General features: G+C 38.2%; 3 protein-coding genes across 5 annotated transcripts; all 3 read right to left on the bottom strand.

Annotated features, from left to right (window-relative positions):
* Positions 1 to 1,782: 1,782 nt before the first annotated feature.
* Positions 1,783 to 2,637, bottom strand: LOC113307967. Its single transcript, XM_026556455.1, has one exon. It carries the CDS (start codon positions 2,635 to 2,637, stop codon positions 1,783 to 1,785), a length of 855 nt encoding a protein of 284 aa, XP_026412240.1.
* Positions 2,638 to 2,640: 3 nt separating this feature from the next.
* On the bottom strand, positions 2,641 to 6,288 carry LOC113307881 (ATP-dependent DNA helicase PIF2-like). Its single transcript, XM_026556377.1, has 3 exons — positions 6,047 to 6,288; positions 3,087 to 3,151; positions 2,641 to 3,008 (listed from the first exon to the last, which is right to left on the bottom strand). Exons 1-3 carry the CDS (start codon positions 6,286 to 6,288, stop codon positions 2,641 to 2,643), a joined length of 675 nt encoding a protein of 224 aa, XP_026412162.1.
* Positions 5,476 to 11,416, bottom strand: LOC113286340. Of its 3 annotated transcripts, XR_003329246.1 has the most exons (8): positions 11,208 to 11,416; positions 10,654 to 10,768; positions 9,786 to 10,548; positions 9,551 to 9,652; positions 8,489 to 9,468; positions 8,229 to 8,403; positions 6,047 to 7,723; positions 5,476 to 5,596 (listed from the first exon to the last, which is right to left on the bottom strand). XR_003329246.1 is itself a non-coding variant. In XM_026534994.1 (7 exons), exon 7 carries the CDS (start codon positions 7,665 to 7,667, stop codon positions 6,543 to 6,545), a length of 1,125 nt encoding a protein of 374 aa, XP_026390779.1. In that variant the 5' UTR covers positions 7,668 to 7,723; positions 8,229 to 8,403; positions 8,489 to 9,468; positions 9,551 to 9,652; positions 9,786 to 10,566; positions 10,654 to 10,768; positions 11,208 to 11,416; the 3' UTR covers positions 6,019 to 6,542. The 3 variants fall into 3 exon arrangements, 2 of the variants coding, with proteins under 2 accessions (XP_026390779.1, XP_026390771.1); XM_026534994.1 differs by lacking the exon at positions 5,476 to 5,596 and having other exon boundaries at positions 6,019 to 7,723; positions 9,786 to 10,566; XM_026534986.1 differs by lacking the exon at positions 5,476 to 5,596 and having other exon boundaries at positions 6,019 to 7,723.
* Between the last annotated feature and the right edge of the window lie 3,600 nt (positions 11,417 to 15,016).

Raw genomic sequence — 15,016 nt, 5'->3', positions numbered from 1 at the left:
ATTGTTTTACTAACCTCAGTAAGTGAGACTGCAAATATACTTTATCGTAGTCCTTCATAATCTGGTATACCCCAGTTAGTTTCTCCTTATAAGTATCAACCTCAACAATTGTGTGGATTCTATGTCGATTCTTCAACATTTTCAATAATTAGCAGTGTAATTTATAAGAAGAGAATGTAAGGCAGTGGACAAGCTGGGAAAATATAGGACTCCCTCTGTTTAAAAAGAAAATATGATATTATCACTTTTTCAATTTGGCATTGAATAGATTATCAAAAGAACATGCATGCCTTAAAAACAGAATAAAAACACATTAACATTACTAGAAAGTATTATGATCTTACTCAACCATATTGGAAAAAGTACTCGAGTCCTTAAATTTGGGTGTTTATGAGCTAATACTTCTGCGACTAAACCAATTTTCACAATAATATTGAGATACATATGCATTAAACTTCATCTCAGCAATGACAATATCTTCTCCTCCATCTATAATATACTTATTTGTTTAGTAAAGAAAAAAAAAAGTATGCATACAATGAGTGACTCACCTATCACATAGTTCTATTTGAATGAACATTGACATATGAATCAAAGTAGATTGTCGACTACTCTTCTCACGTAGATTAAAATATCTTAAGAATTGGCTTTCACCACCACCTTCACCATATTGAATGATCTTGACATCTTTAGCCTCAACATCATCGACTTCCATCCATGAATTGAATATCTTATAATACTCTCACGTTGCAAATATACAAGAGCTTGGACTTCCGACATCAACGAATATTTGGAACCAACAAAGCAAGTTCGTTTGATGGCAGAACTATGGTCGTCAAACCTATGTGTACATCGAGAAAATTTCTCGTAATCTCCCTCGCCGACATCTTCGAGTTATAGGAAATCTTCAACAAATTTTGATTTCAACGACTCAAGAAAGGCTTTCGGAGCATTATCTGCTATTTCCACCTCAGTTTCAAATTCTTGTTTTAAGTTATTCAGTCATGACAAAAATGACTTGGACCTCTTCATGTTACTTTTTTTTTTATCTTCTAACATTTCCTTTCTCTTCTCGTGCAAATCCATTCAGGAAAGGAAAAGAAAACCACCAACAAGGAATTAACAACACAAATTTAAAAGTCCCGATAATTCATTCCCAAATTGTATCAACGACCACAAATGCAAAAAACTAACTATAAGAGTTGACTACCCCTGATTCAATTTCGTATAGAAAGTTGAATACTAAACTCACTTATTTGCTCAAAAATTGAAGTTACACAAGAAACCTATTCAATCACCCCCTAAAAATCCATCTTGGTGAAGGTAGATTTTCATGATAAAATTTTTGATGGGGAAAAATTCGAAGGGGGCATGGGGGACCAATAAGAAACCAACATTTTTCTTTCTCTTTTTTTTTTAGTTTTGATTTAAACTACCATATTACACTTCTCCAAATCAAAAACAAATCTTGTCAATTATATAAAAATAAAAACTAACCTAAATTAACGACAACAGAGACCTAGGATTAAAGTGAAGGAATATGACCTGATCGTAATGATATTGATAAGTTTCATCATCGGTTTCCAAGTTTCATGGGTCATTAAAAATTTTGAACTTTTCCTCTTTCCATTCATCATGGTCGCATTAAATTTACAAGTGGAGTGCACGTGCGTTGCACGTCGGCAAACAACAATATTTTGCAATTTTCGAACCCCAAACCCTCAAATTACCGAACTAAATAAAAATAAAAAAGTTATTTGAAACTTAATTATCAATATCATATCACTCAGCAATATCAGACGACCTGAGAACATCTTGGAATATAACATTTTTAGTACATGTTCCAGAGACATCCGGAAGAACTCCATTCTTAACTAACACTTTTGTTGTAGTTCTTGAAACTCCCCTAGACAAAGAAACGTATAATTTTCCATGACTAAACACCGGTTCCGGTAGATAAATACCAACATGTGGTATTGTCTGCCCTTGTGTCTTGTTTATCGTAATTGCAAAACCCGCACGAACTGGAAATTGCTTGCGGACGAACTTGAATGGGAGTATCACCTCTTTGGGAGGTTCGATGGGTATCCTTGGAATCAAGACTCTGAGCCCTGAACAACTACCGGTAACGATCTCCGCGTCAATGAAGTTTCTATACAAACCTATGCATAATAACCTCGTGTCATTGCAAAGACCATAACTGGGATCAAGATTCCTCAAAAGAATTATCGGAGCACCTATCTTGAGTATAAGCCTATGAGGAAGCAATCCACCTGGAGCAATAGTGTTGAGAAAATCTTTGGCCCACAAATTGTTAGAGTCATCTTTAGCCATGTCAAAAGAATGATAAACTACCTCATCCCCAGGAAAGATGTTGATTACTTTCTGGTTGAGCTTTTCAACGAAATCATTCTTTGGTGTTATCAAGGCCCTCTGACTCATGTAACTTTTATCACTTGCATTCTTTCCGAGCTCTGGAAAAACCTCATCAATTAATTTCTCAACAGATTGCTCACCTTCCCAATTCATTACAATGTCATCTGGTAGTTTCACCATTCCATCGACGACATATGGCTCAGTCCCATCACCAATGCGTAGCAAGAATTCTGAGAAGCTAGGGTCTAACCTTGAACGCATGTTCTATTTTAAACGAATCACCTTAACATCCTTCCAGAATTTTGCGTTAGTCAAGCAAGCACTAGTTGTTTGTGCCCGTGTCCCGTGCTCAACCACAAGGAACACTGGACGAAAATCCCCACCTAAAAGCAAAATTTTCCCTCCAAATGGCAATTCAACTTTAGTCAAGTCTCTTAATGTTGTATCCAGAGCTTCAAATGCATATCGGTTTGCCATCGTTGCTTCGTCCCAAATAATCAAATCAGCTTTTCGAATGAAATCTGCCAAAGGATCTTCTGCGCCTATGTTGCATGTAGAAGTTGCGGCAATTCCTGATGTCGCAGAACTAGAATGGGCCGTCTTCCCACCTGACATCATGGTTGCGGCAATACCTGATGTCGCAGTTGCAATTGCAATACGTCTTTCACGTCATAACTTATCCAACATCACCCTATAGAAAAACGTTTTGCCTGAACCACCCGGACCATCAATGAAGAATATAGATTTCTCGCCTAACATAACGAAATTTACTACCCTGCATAGAAGCTACATAAATTATAATCAATCAGTTAAAGATGAGGTAAAGGCAACAAAATAAGAGTATTAGGAATATACTCAGTTGGCCTGTTTCACTTTGTTTAGTCTCAGTTTTAAAGTGTCTTCGCACCATACACTGCACAACCCATGCTTCCCCTTTGCAGCAAGTAATGGAACATTTAGTGCAGGAAACAACTCGATGTTCACAAATAATGATGCAAAATCACATACATACATACATACTGTTTATGGGTGAAAATTATTCCTGCCGAATTTGGTAATTTGGGGTGTGTGGATGAGGAATGAATCTAAACCCTAAACAAATGCACTGCACGGGAGTGCTTTGTGATTCGAGAAATCAATCTGTACAATTCTAGCCTAAACCAAGAAATGGCCGTTCCAGACTTGCTTCGGTCACAAAGTGAAGGAGATGGGGTTGATCTTAGGGAGGGAAGCGAAGAAGGTGTTGAGATTGTGAAGGTGTTGTCTATGTATGACTTGTATCAAAAAGCTGAACTAGCTTGCAGAATGTAAGCTATCAGTTCCGGTGTTTGAATACGGTTATATCAACACTTGCTTCTGTTGTCTTATCTTTGTTTGAAAATAGGGAGGAGAACCTATTTATACATGTCATTGAGCCTAACCCACGTCTCACATGGGAAGTGGAGAAAGTGGAGTGATAGAGTAGTGGAGTTGCGTGTGTTAGTGTTACACGATCAGTCTTGCCCACTTCTCCCATCATCACTAACCGTCCATATCTTCCTTACACATTCTTTTGATGGCGCGTTGTGCGCTGCACGTTGTAAACCGCCAAACCAATACCCCAGTATGTATCCCCCAGTTTGTGACATGATTGATGTCTCGATTGTGTGGATCGTGAGACCCACAGGAAGTAGCATGTAATGCTAGGTTAAATAACTAAGTTATTTGGGAATTTGATACTTATAAAATATCACATGAATTCTACGCATTAATGCATTGAATGTATTTAGCATGAGTGAAGCATCATTGTTTTAAGGCTTAATGGAGTAAGTCACGATTAAGCGTTTTAAAATAGATGCATGTCTAGCCATCTTCAAGTGATCGTTTGGGGTTGTACAGGTAAGTCCTGACTTGGCCGATCACTTGGTGTGGTACAGTGACGGACGGTAATCACCACGACACCTCATTGACCAGTTAACTCCTGACCAGGGTTGTATAACCAAGCAGATGAAGTTGAACGAACGAGATGATCTTTGAGACACTCATCTGCGACCGTTAGTGGAATTAGGGTTTATGAAGAGGTGCGCAAGCATCACTCTTCATCTTGATCGAATCCAAGCTTGGGACACGATTTTGGCAAGGCCGATCCTTCATGCGTGTAGACGACATGTCGGTGTACATGGCCATACCTCATTGTCCCGTGAAAGTGTGATCTAAGCCACTCGATTTTTCCGGTGAAGAGGAGTGGTTAAGATCAATTTGCGACAGAAATCCGGTGCCGCAAAGGCCGCGCGTCATGCCAACTTCGGGTGTGCATTTCGAGGCGACCAATCCTGGTCGGTCTTGGCCGATTAGTCTGGTGTGCATACGACGGGCTGGTGTACACGCCTGTATTTCATTGTCCCATAGAAACGTGATCTAAGCCACTCAATTTGTCCGGCAAAGTTGAGTGGTCGAGATTAGTTTGCAATTGGGAGGTGTGACCACGCCTAGTTTGGGCGTGCGAATCAAGGAAACCAAGCATGATATACCTTGGCCGACCGGGTGTGGAGATAGATGGGCCCACGGAGATTATGTTGATGCGCACCGGAGCTACCTAGTCTATTCCTGGACACTTCATTCGCGCAGGAGAAAATGGACGCTCGTCAGCGGCCGTGCGTCATGCCTTGTTTGGGCGCACGAACTGGAACGACCAACTATAGTTGGTCCTGACCGATCGGTCATGTATGTAGGCAGGCCCACGGTGATTGTGTTGACATGCTCTGGGCTCTTTGAATCTATATCTACACCCTCCATCTATGCCTGCGAAGATGGATGGTTGAGACTGCTTTGCGACACATGTACAGTGCCGCAGACCCTAAATTAGGGTTTCTCGTCCGCGCTGCTTTGGCTGGACGATTTGGCAAGCCATGCTACCTTTTTGGGGAGGCCGACCATGCGGGGCCCGCATTGGATCGGTGGTGAATACTCCAATACCTGCCTGGGGGTTATGGATCCGATCTAAGCCATCCTATCATGCTGCTGAAGTTGGATGGTCGTGATCGTTTCTGAGACTGATACGGAAGCCCAGATGCTCGATCGGGCTAATATAACACTCCGAGAGTTATAGCATACGTGTATTTCGTACATGTCTCCTTATTTAATGCTTGGAGATTCGTGTTGCTCTGCTGAGAGCGATCACTCAGTCGTCATGCCGCACCAATAATGAGAATAGAGTAGTACAGGAAATACAAGGTTTGTCCTGCATTAATTGGTAATGCTATAAGTTTATAATGAAGAAGTATTCTCCACTTTATCAGTGGCTTTATCCTTTGCAGGATGTTAGCGCATAGTTTTGGCTTTTACAATTTTAGCCTTAAATGAAAATCCACCATCAACACATACATACATAAACTAATCTTGTCTGTTGTAGGTACTTATTTCTCTATGGTTTAAATACAAAGGCACATAATATGGGCAAACTGAAAGCTGAAAGTGGTATCGTGTTGTTCATTGAAACTAATGGAGATTCACAAAAAGGATGGCCAAACACATGTAACGTCTTTAATAAAGTTTGTTGACTCATGTGGAATTCATTTGGGTCAGTATTTGCAACATACACGATGGCGAGAGATTGTGCAAGGGAAATCAAGTTAAAATAAAAACGAAACAACGGAACAAATAAATATGTAAAGTTTCAGGAAAGATTTACCTATCAAATGCATATTTCTGGTCCGCGTTTAACATATCAATAGATGATAAATATTCTGGAGGAACCGGAATTCTGACTTCCTCAGACACAAACTCGTTTACTCCTGAAGTTCCTATGTCTTCAGTGATTGGTGGGAGTTTATATGTGGCCATTAACTTTTCACCGAAAACAGACCTTATTTCCCGTAAAAGTAGATTAATTGCCCCTGTTTCTGTGTTGGATTGGCAGTAATCTTCAATCATGTATGGGAAAAACTCATCCCACAATTCACAAACCCCTGTAGGATTGCATAAGTCTAACAACATGCAAAAGAGTCTTCTTAAAGAGCAGGACATCTCTACTTGTACGGCTTCGAGAAGTGTATCACGGATTGGAGTATCACTTTCTAACAAACACAAATGTTCTGCTACTTCTTTATACGTCGAAAACGTCTGATCTCCCACCTTTAGCAAGTCCTCGAAAGATTTTGGTCCTCTAATATTATCCAACAGAAGTCTCAAATGATAACTTTCGTTGCGGGTAAAAAAACGTTAGCTCTGCCGATGACTTTGTTGTTCCGTCGCCGTCTTTGCCATTGCTTTAGTGGCTTATCCCACACGTACTGCTCGGGAAATTCCTTGTAGAATAGAGTCCTTGCAAACTCATATTCTTGGTTTTTCTTAAAATACTCAGTCATTTGAGTATAGGACGCATTTTCTCGTCGTATCACATCTCTCACAGTATTTCCTTCAGGTAGTAGAATCTTTTTTCGATCCTTTAGGTGTACTTGTAATGACAAGACAGGAGGATAAATCTTATTCATTTGATACTTGTATATCCTCCATAGAGCTTCTTGCAGGCAAACCCATCGAGCATCTACAAACTGCTTTATCTCATCTTCCTCCTCTTTCTCGCTTGAAACTTCCATTGAGACACGATCAACCCCTTTCCACACGTATTTGTACAAATATTTTACAGACTGCACACTTGAACAAACTTCCACATTAATATGACAATTATACTTCTTCAAAAGCCAAGGATTATACGGAACAACCCAACTATTATTCACAACTTTTCCATTGGCGAGTGTTATTGCTCTACCATCATCGTGCCTTCTATAGACTGGATATGAATCTTGGCCTTCTAGAGTTTCCGCCACAAACTTCTTCGGAAAACGTTTCTTGCATTTTCCATCCTTCTTACAGACACTATCAGCATACAAAGCACATGGCGTATGTATCATATGTTTGAGGACAGAAGCATACAACTCTGGTTCAACTTTCTCATCTGGTATTTCTGCACGAACAACCCGATCGTAGTCATCTGGGCTACGCAACTTGTCTCTCTCTTGCAGGATGATAAGAATATGTGCGTGTGGAAGACCTCTCTTCTGAAATTCAATAACATGAACATGTGCAGCAACTTTTCCAAGAACCCCTTTAGTGAACAGATCCACCTTCAATTCTTCGAATTTAGAATGAAAAACTTTCCTCGTCAAATCTGGCTTATCATGTGCTTGTTGCCCTGGTTTTATTTCTCTCTGGATCTCCTCCCAATTAGGATTACACGTCATGGTTATAAACAAATCCGGCTTGCCGTACTTCTGAACCAATTCCATAGCGTCATGATATCTTTGATGCATTTCACGTGGGCTTCCCGTGTAAGAAGGAGGCAGAATGACCCGCTGTCCAATATCACCTGCAAAGCGCACACAAACCATTCAAACATAATTTAAGATAAAATAACAACAACATAACATAGATGTCAGGAACACAAACCATTTAAACATAAGTTAAGCGAAACCAAAATAACAAAACAAAAATGTCAGCTTATATTCGGACTTCAGAGCTAGTGAAAATTGAAAAATGATCCACATGTTATACTACTGCATTTTTTTTTTGATTGTTGATTGTAATTCATTAGCTTCACAATATGTACATTGAATTGAGCTTAGTGAAAATTTAATGGCGTTGCCAGATGGCCAGGAGTAAGCTCACCGATCTTGAGTTATATCTAAACCAAATTTTCAATTTAACATTCAGAATGTCTTGATCTTTTTTTTTTAATAATCAGAAGGTCAGAAATATGATTTCTGCCGAATCTCTATATTCCCTATACCTATCCTATTCAGTATAAAACTACCAAATGGAATGACAAAGCAATGGAAAGGGAATGAAAGTAGTTAGGTAAAGATTCTTCTTACTTGTATTTTAATCCATTGCATCAAGAACGCCTGAATACCAATCAGCTCGGAATGTTCTCTGGTTATCTCGAACCCATCTCAGCTGCATTGTGGAAATCTTTACGTAATTGTCGACCACGTACTGTTGCAGTAGTTTCCCACCACGTAACAGAATCGAGTCCCGGTTTTCCCGAATCTAATCACATTTATTTTTGTTAGAAAAGATACAGTGACTCAAACTTAACCAAAGAAGTTACATACAAATAGTATATTAACTTTACCTGCAGCATATACGCGTAGTATGCTCGACAACTTATCCTTCTTGAATTATCACTGAAAATCGTCAAATCCCAAGCAAAACTTCCATAAGGATGCAGTAAGGGATACTTCAGCGGATCGTAGAAACATGTTGTGTCGGGAACATTCAAAAGGTTCTCGAAATTTATTTGAACAATAATGTCTCTGGGAAGCACTTCACTCGGTTCTTCTCCCTCAACTAATACAGCCGCTACTTGTGGTGATGTCGGCATGTTATACGTCCGCCGAAATGTTGGTTGCTCCTTTATGTGTAGACGAACATCATGTAAGTACCTTGAGAAATCTGACGAATTACACGTACATATGGGTTGTATCTGTCCAACATTGCTTTCAATATAGCGAGCACTTCTCTATTCAGAGTTTATTCCCTATCAGGTGGCTCTTGTTCATGTTCCTTACCCTTGTTTTTCTTGGATGCAAACTATTGTTCCTTCAATCGATTCTCCAATTCATGTTCGGTGTCGTAGACGTACATCTGAAGGAACCTTGGTCGATCACTTGGTTCTGGAATGAGGCTACCAATTTTGTGATACATAGTACCTTGAGCTCGATATGTATATATTCCCTTCTTAGAATTAGCTGTGTTGTGATCAATACGTACCCCAATGGATGTGAAGGCAAAAACATGGTTCAACAAACGAACGATCATGCCTGAAATAAGTTCCAAGTTCTGATTGTACAGTATACAATAGCATGATTTCCGGAGGTACGGGAATATCGGGTAGTTTAACTTTTTCGTTCAAACAACAGAACTGATTAGTCTCATGAGGAAACAACTTAGCTCCACAATGGTTGCATGAGCTGATGGTGTTCAGTCGCAGGAGTGGAAGTGAGTGTTCGTCGATGAAACCCCTTGCAGCATTATGGAAACCCCTATTAGGCAACAATGTTCTCCTATTTGTATTGATGTTAGCACGATTTGATTGAGGAATCTCCGCTTGACCTACAAATATATGCAGAGAATTATACTTCAATTATTTGACTAAAAAAATTCAAATTCAGCTTAAAGTTTGTTAAAAAAATACCTTCCTGCGGATCCTCTTGGTGACTCTCATCATGAACGTCTTCAAATCTGTCGACTTTCTCATCAAACTCGACCATATCTTCATATCTCGTACGTAGTGGAGCTGCAATTATCGCCAGAAAGTTCTATTAATTTGCTGTCCGCGGACCATTATATACAGAATCATCTGGCCCTAAATCCAAAAACTCGATAAAGTTCCATTATTTACATTGTATAAACTCTTACTTAAAACATACCTCTATGATCTGGTCCTAATTCCAAAAACCCAGCAGTATTGTTCATCGACAACGCCGAGCCGTGACCGATTATTCTCTCCACTTCTTCTTAAACGTGTTGTTGCATTATATGTTCAAATAAGTTTGCTTCAGCAGTGCTTGTTGATGACGACGGAAGATGTTTACGCGCTCTATACTCGCTTTTATTACGCTCATTTTGCAATGATCTCTCCTCAGCTGTCAAGTTTTGTCGACTATTTGTATAGCGAACATGACGTCTTTCTGTTATAGTAGCTTGTTGCTCTCCATTCAACAGGTTTCTTCTAGTGGCAAACCAAATTTGGGATTGGGATGTATCCACATCTGTTGTTTCATATTCGACATTTTGTTGCCCCGCTCTATACTGACTTTTCCTACGCTCATTTTGTAGCAACCTCTCCTCAACTGTTAAGTTTTCTTGACGTTGTCTCTCGTGAACACGGTGCCTTTCTGTTTCAGTAGCACGTTGTTCTTCGGTTAGCAGGTTTCTTCGAGTGACAAAATGACTTTGGGATGTTTCCACATCTGTTGTTTCAGATTCAACAGTTTGTTGCCTCCCTCCATTTTGATTTCTCCTACGCTCATTTTGTAGCAAGCTCTCCTCAGTTGTCATGTTTTCTCGACGCTGTCTGTCGCGAACACGACGTCTTTCGTTCTCAGTATCTCGTTGTTCTTGGGTTATCCTACTTCTTCTAGCGGCATAACGACTCTGGGATGTATCCATTTCTGGTTTTCTGGGTTCACCCTATTCAACAACAACAAACTAAATGAATGTAAATACAAACATCATCTAAACAGTAATGGACTTTGTATACATAACTAACAATTTGCCATGGTTTGCAGTTAATACCTTAAAAAGGTTCAGGATTCAACTTCTTTTCTTGTTATCATCTTCATATGCAAACTTTGGAGCAGCATTTGCTACATATACCATCTCATGTATCTGGCTTTGTCTCATCCTCAAACTAAAAAATGCAACAAATTACAAAAACTCAGTGAAAAAGACAAAAATTTGGAAGCAAAAAAACCCAAATTAAGGAACAAGTTCACAATTATAAATTAATTTTTTACCCTAATTGAGAAAAAGCCCTAATTTTGAACAGCTAAAGTAACAATCAACTAATTAGCATTTTAATATTTCATGCCCTAACCTAATTCAGGGGAAACCCAATTTCTAATGAAGAAGATGAATAGAACCCTAAAATTACAGCTTACAATAGAAAACTATTAAGATTCGGGGACTTGTACATACCTAATTGAAGAAAAGAGAAATAATCGATTCAATTTGTAATCTCCTCCTAACCTAATTCAGGGGAAATCCAGTTTCTAATGAAGAAGATGAATAGAACCCTAAAATTCTAGCTTACAGTAGAAAAAAATCAAGATATGAGGACAGGTACATACCTAATTGAAGAAAACAGGAACTGTCGATTGAATTCGTAGTTTCCTCTATTAATCGTTGGAAACTTATTTGAAGATTCTTGTGGAGAAGATCAGAAATTGAATCGTTCAACTAAGAGAAGTTCTCGATGTTCTCCACTAATACAATCGATTCAATTTGTAGTTTTCTCCATTAATCGTTGTTTTGTTGCTCTAACAGCTACAGTCCGACAAAGAGAATAGACTGATCGAAACCAAGAAATGGAGACTAATTTTTTCTTTATAAGGCGTAGTTGGATCTGACGGCCTTAATTAGAGATGGGAATAATCCAACAGAGGGTTGTAAACAAACGTGGGAGGTGAGTAATACGGGCGACGTACCAAAGATACGTGCATAGACGAAAGGTTCGGGAGCAACGAAAAATGGGGTACTGTTTTCAGTTGGGCTTGTTGCCATTAAAAGGGGGGAGATTTTTCATAACTGACATAGCAAACCCATTACTGATAGTCCTCGATTAGTTTAGGACCACATGATTAGTCGTAATTTCATGGAATGGATTTGGCTACATTTAACAAAATCAGAATGTACAATTTGTTATTAACTGACCATTAAGTAATATCACTAACCGACCACTTCTTCTTTTGGGGATCTCCAAATTAACAGCTCCAAGAACGATAAACTCATAAACTTGTTCATATTTTGATAACGAACAGTAAGTACTGATTCAGTTTATAGACAATGTAGAGCAGTGGCCTGGATATAACAAAAATGTAAGAAGTTTGACAATTGTTATCAACATCATTACGATCAGATCATATATTTTTTTTTATTTAGGTATTGAGATTCTCGAGATAATGTTCCAGATCATTTTTTTCCTTCCCTTTAACTGTAGGTTTTTGTTATTGTTAATTTGGGTTAATTGTTATTTTCAGATAATTAATAAAATTTATTTTTGATTTGGGAAGGGTAATATGGGAGTTCAAATCAACACTCAAAAAAGGGAAAAAAATACTGACTTTTTAAAAGGGTTGTTATTCAAAAGGATGTTGGTGCCTAACTTGTTGTTAGTTTCTATGTACGGGATCATTGGGATCTTTTACAATCTTTCATATCATTCTTCTACAATTTTGCAAAAGAAAGATCAAAAGTACATTTCTTCTTTATTTGACCATTATGCACATAATACACCGGAAATATTTTATTAATCTAATTATTGTTAATACATATACCAAATATAATATGGAGTTATGTTGGTGAATATTGGTGAAGAAGTTGGTGAAACTTATTTTGATATTGAGTGTTGATAATTTGATTAAACATGAAGTTGTGTTATGGGCACTAAAACAATTAACACAAAATAGGTCAATTAATCCAATAATGATAAATCCTGGGTGAAAAGACATGTAAAATTTGATACTGTTTAAATGGACGAAAATGTAAAAATAGCCACGATGTAAACTGAAAAGTGGGAGTACAACAACCACACCCAATATTTCGCTTAGCAATCTGTATGGACAAACTCCAATATACTTTCTAGAGAATCAACTAGGCAGTCAGACTCAATCTAGATAAAAAGTATATCAAAGAGTTTATATCTCAATCTCTCGATTTGATATATACTCAAGAAAATAGAAATCTGTGAGTTTTTATCAAATACTAGAGAGATAACTTGGATGGTACCAAAGACCAATATCCAAGTGTCAATCAATTTAAATCAACAACCAAAAGGTCAGATATTCTAATTGATTGAACAACGCAAAACCTGTGATATTTCAATTATATAACAAAATATAATGCGGAAAAGAAATAACACAGACACCATAATTTTATTAACGAGGAAACCGCAAATTCAGAAAAACCCCGGGACTTAGTCCAGATTGAACACACACTGTATTAAGCCGCTACAGACACTAGCCTACTCCAAACTAACTTCGGTCTGGACTGTAGTTGAACCCCAATCAATCTCACACTGATCCAAGGTACAGTTATGCTCCTACGCCTCTGATCCTAGCAGGATGTTACGTACTTGATTCCCTTAGCTGATCTCACCCACAACTAAGAGTTGCTACGACCCAAAGTCGAAGACTTTAATAAACAAATCTGTATCACACAGAAAAGTCTACGGTAATAGATAAATTTTTCTCCCACGAATATACCTATGCGTTTTGTTCCGTCTTTTGATAAATCAAGGTAAACAAGAACCAATTGATAAGCCGGACTTATGTTCCCGAAGAACAGCCTAGTATTATCAATCACCTCACAATAATCCTAATCGACGCAGCGAAAAAAGATATTGTGGAATCACAAACGATGAAACAAAGTGTTTGTGATTACTTTTCTATCTTTCCCATCGGAGATATAAATCTCGAGCCAATTATTACAATCGTACTCGTAACGATAGAATATGCAAGATCAGATCACACAACTACAAGAAAAGTAGTATCGGTCTGGCTTCACAATCCCAATGAAGTCTTTAAGTCGTTAACCTGGTTTTAGAAGAAGAAACCAAATGTTAAAGGAGAATCGACTCTAGATATGCAACTAGTATCACACGTAAGGTGTGGGGATTAGGTTTCCCAGTTGCTAGAGTTCTCCTTTATATAGTCTTTCAAATCAGGGTTTGCAATCAATGTTAGCTTGGTAACAAAGCATTCAATATTCACCGTTAGATGAAAACCTGATTAGATTCAAGCTAATATTTCTCAACCGTTGGATCGAAAACTTATCTTGTTACACACAAATTAAATGTCCAATTTTGGGTTCACGAACCGTTCCCAAACATTAACATTTGTCTGTTCAACAATAGTTAACCAAATGGTTAGCCATATGATCACTCTCATATCCACCATATTCTTCTTCACCATAACTAGTTCAAATGACTCAAATGAACTAGTTAGAGAGTTGTTCAATTGCTTAGATCTTATGTAACTACACAAGACACAATCGAAGCAAAAACGATTTGATTCACTCGAATCGGTTCATAAACTTTATAGCCACGGTTTTCAAAAGCATTCCTTAGTTTATATAAACATGAGTTCAAGAACAACTGATTTTAGATATAACCTGCTCAAGTTCACGGACTGGGTTCGCGGACTTATGCTCACGGAAGGAGTTCACAAACTCCAGCAGAAATTCTCGGGTCGAGAACTTCTGCCAGTTCATGGACTGAGTTCACGGACTTGGCTCACGCCACGTTCCGTTTCTCTTGATCAACAAAGTTCGAAAACTTTGGTTCAAGGAATGAGGACTTATACGTATATGTGTTTCCACAACAATGCTTATATCTTACCAATGGTTATGTAATCTAAACTCTCATTTGAATCATTGAAACATTCTCAGAGGACGTTATATAGCCGTTATTCACAGACCATTTTTCGTCAGAGAAATTTCCAAAGTGATTGAAACATAACATGACATTCGTCACTATGTAAAGATGAATTTGGCTAAAGCGAAAGCTTACCAACACATATTTCGAGAAATAGATAGGCGAGTTAAACTCGGCTCAAAATAGCAAATGTGTATAATGAAAGTCTATACATCAGCACGACTTTTGTCTCAAGAGTAGGAGATAGAATATATAGACTTTTGATTGACAGATAAGTTCAAGTCTCCACATACCTTTTAGTCGATGAAGATCCACCAGTTCCTTGAGTAGTCCTTCGTCTTGTATGATGATTTCCATGGAGTCTTAAGCTCAACTACACTTTTTATCCTAGTCCGAGACCTTTAGCTATGTAGGCTAGAAATCAAGACTTATAGTTTTGATCACTAATATTGACAAACATGCTTGAGATAGCAACGCATGCGAGTTCGACCGAGCAATGCTCTAACA

This window comes from Papaver somniferum, chromosome 1 (assembly GCF_003573695.1).
Source record: "Papaver somniferum cultivar HN1 chromosome 1, ASM357369v1, whole genome shotgun sequence".
NCBI lineage: Eukaryota > Viridiplantae > Streptophyta > Magnoliopsida > Ranunculales > Papaveraceae > Papaver > Papaver somniferum.
This window is presented reverse-complemented; position numbering and strand designations above follow the sequence as displayed.

Coding starts and splice junctions, on each gene's coding strand:
- LOC113307967 (XM_026556455.1), bottom strand. CDS start 2,637: ATGCGTTCAAGGTTAGACCCTAGCTTCTCAGAATTCTTGCTACGCATT.
- LOC113307881 (XM_026556377.1), bottom strand. CDS start 6,288: ATGATTGAAGATTACTGCCAATCCAACACAGAAACAGGGGCAATTAAT. Junction 3,152..6,046: donor CAGAAATATGCATTTGATAG/GTAAATCTTTCC, acceptor GCTTCTATGCAG/GGTAGTAAATTTCGTTATGT. Junction 3,009..3,086: donor TGATGGTCCGGGTGGTTCAG/GCAAAACGTTTT, acceptor CTGCGACATCAG/GTATTGCCGCAACCATGATG.
- LOC113286340 (XM_026534994.1), bottom strand. CDS start 7,667: ATGCATCAAAGATATCATGACGCTATGGAATTGGTTCAGAAGTACGGC.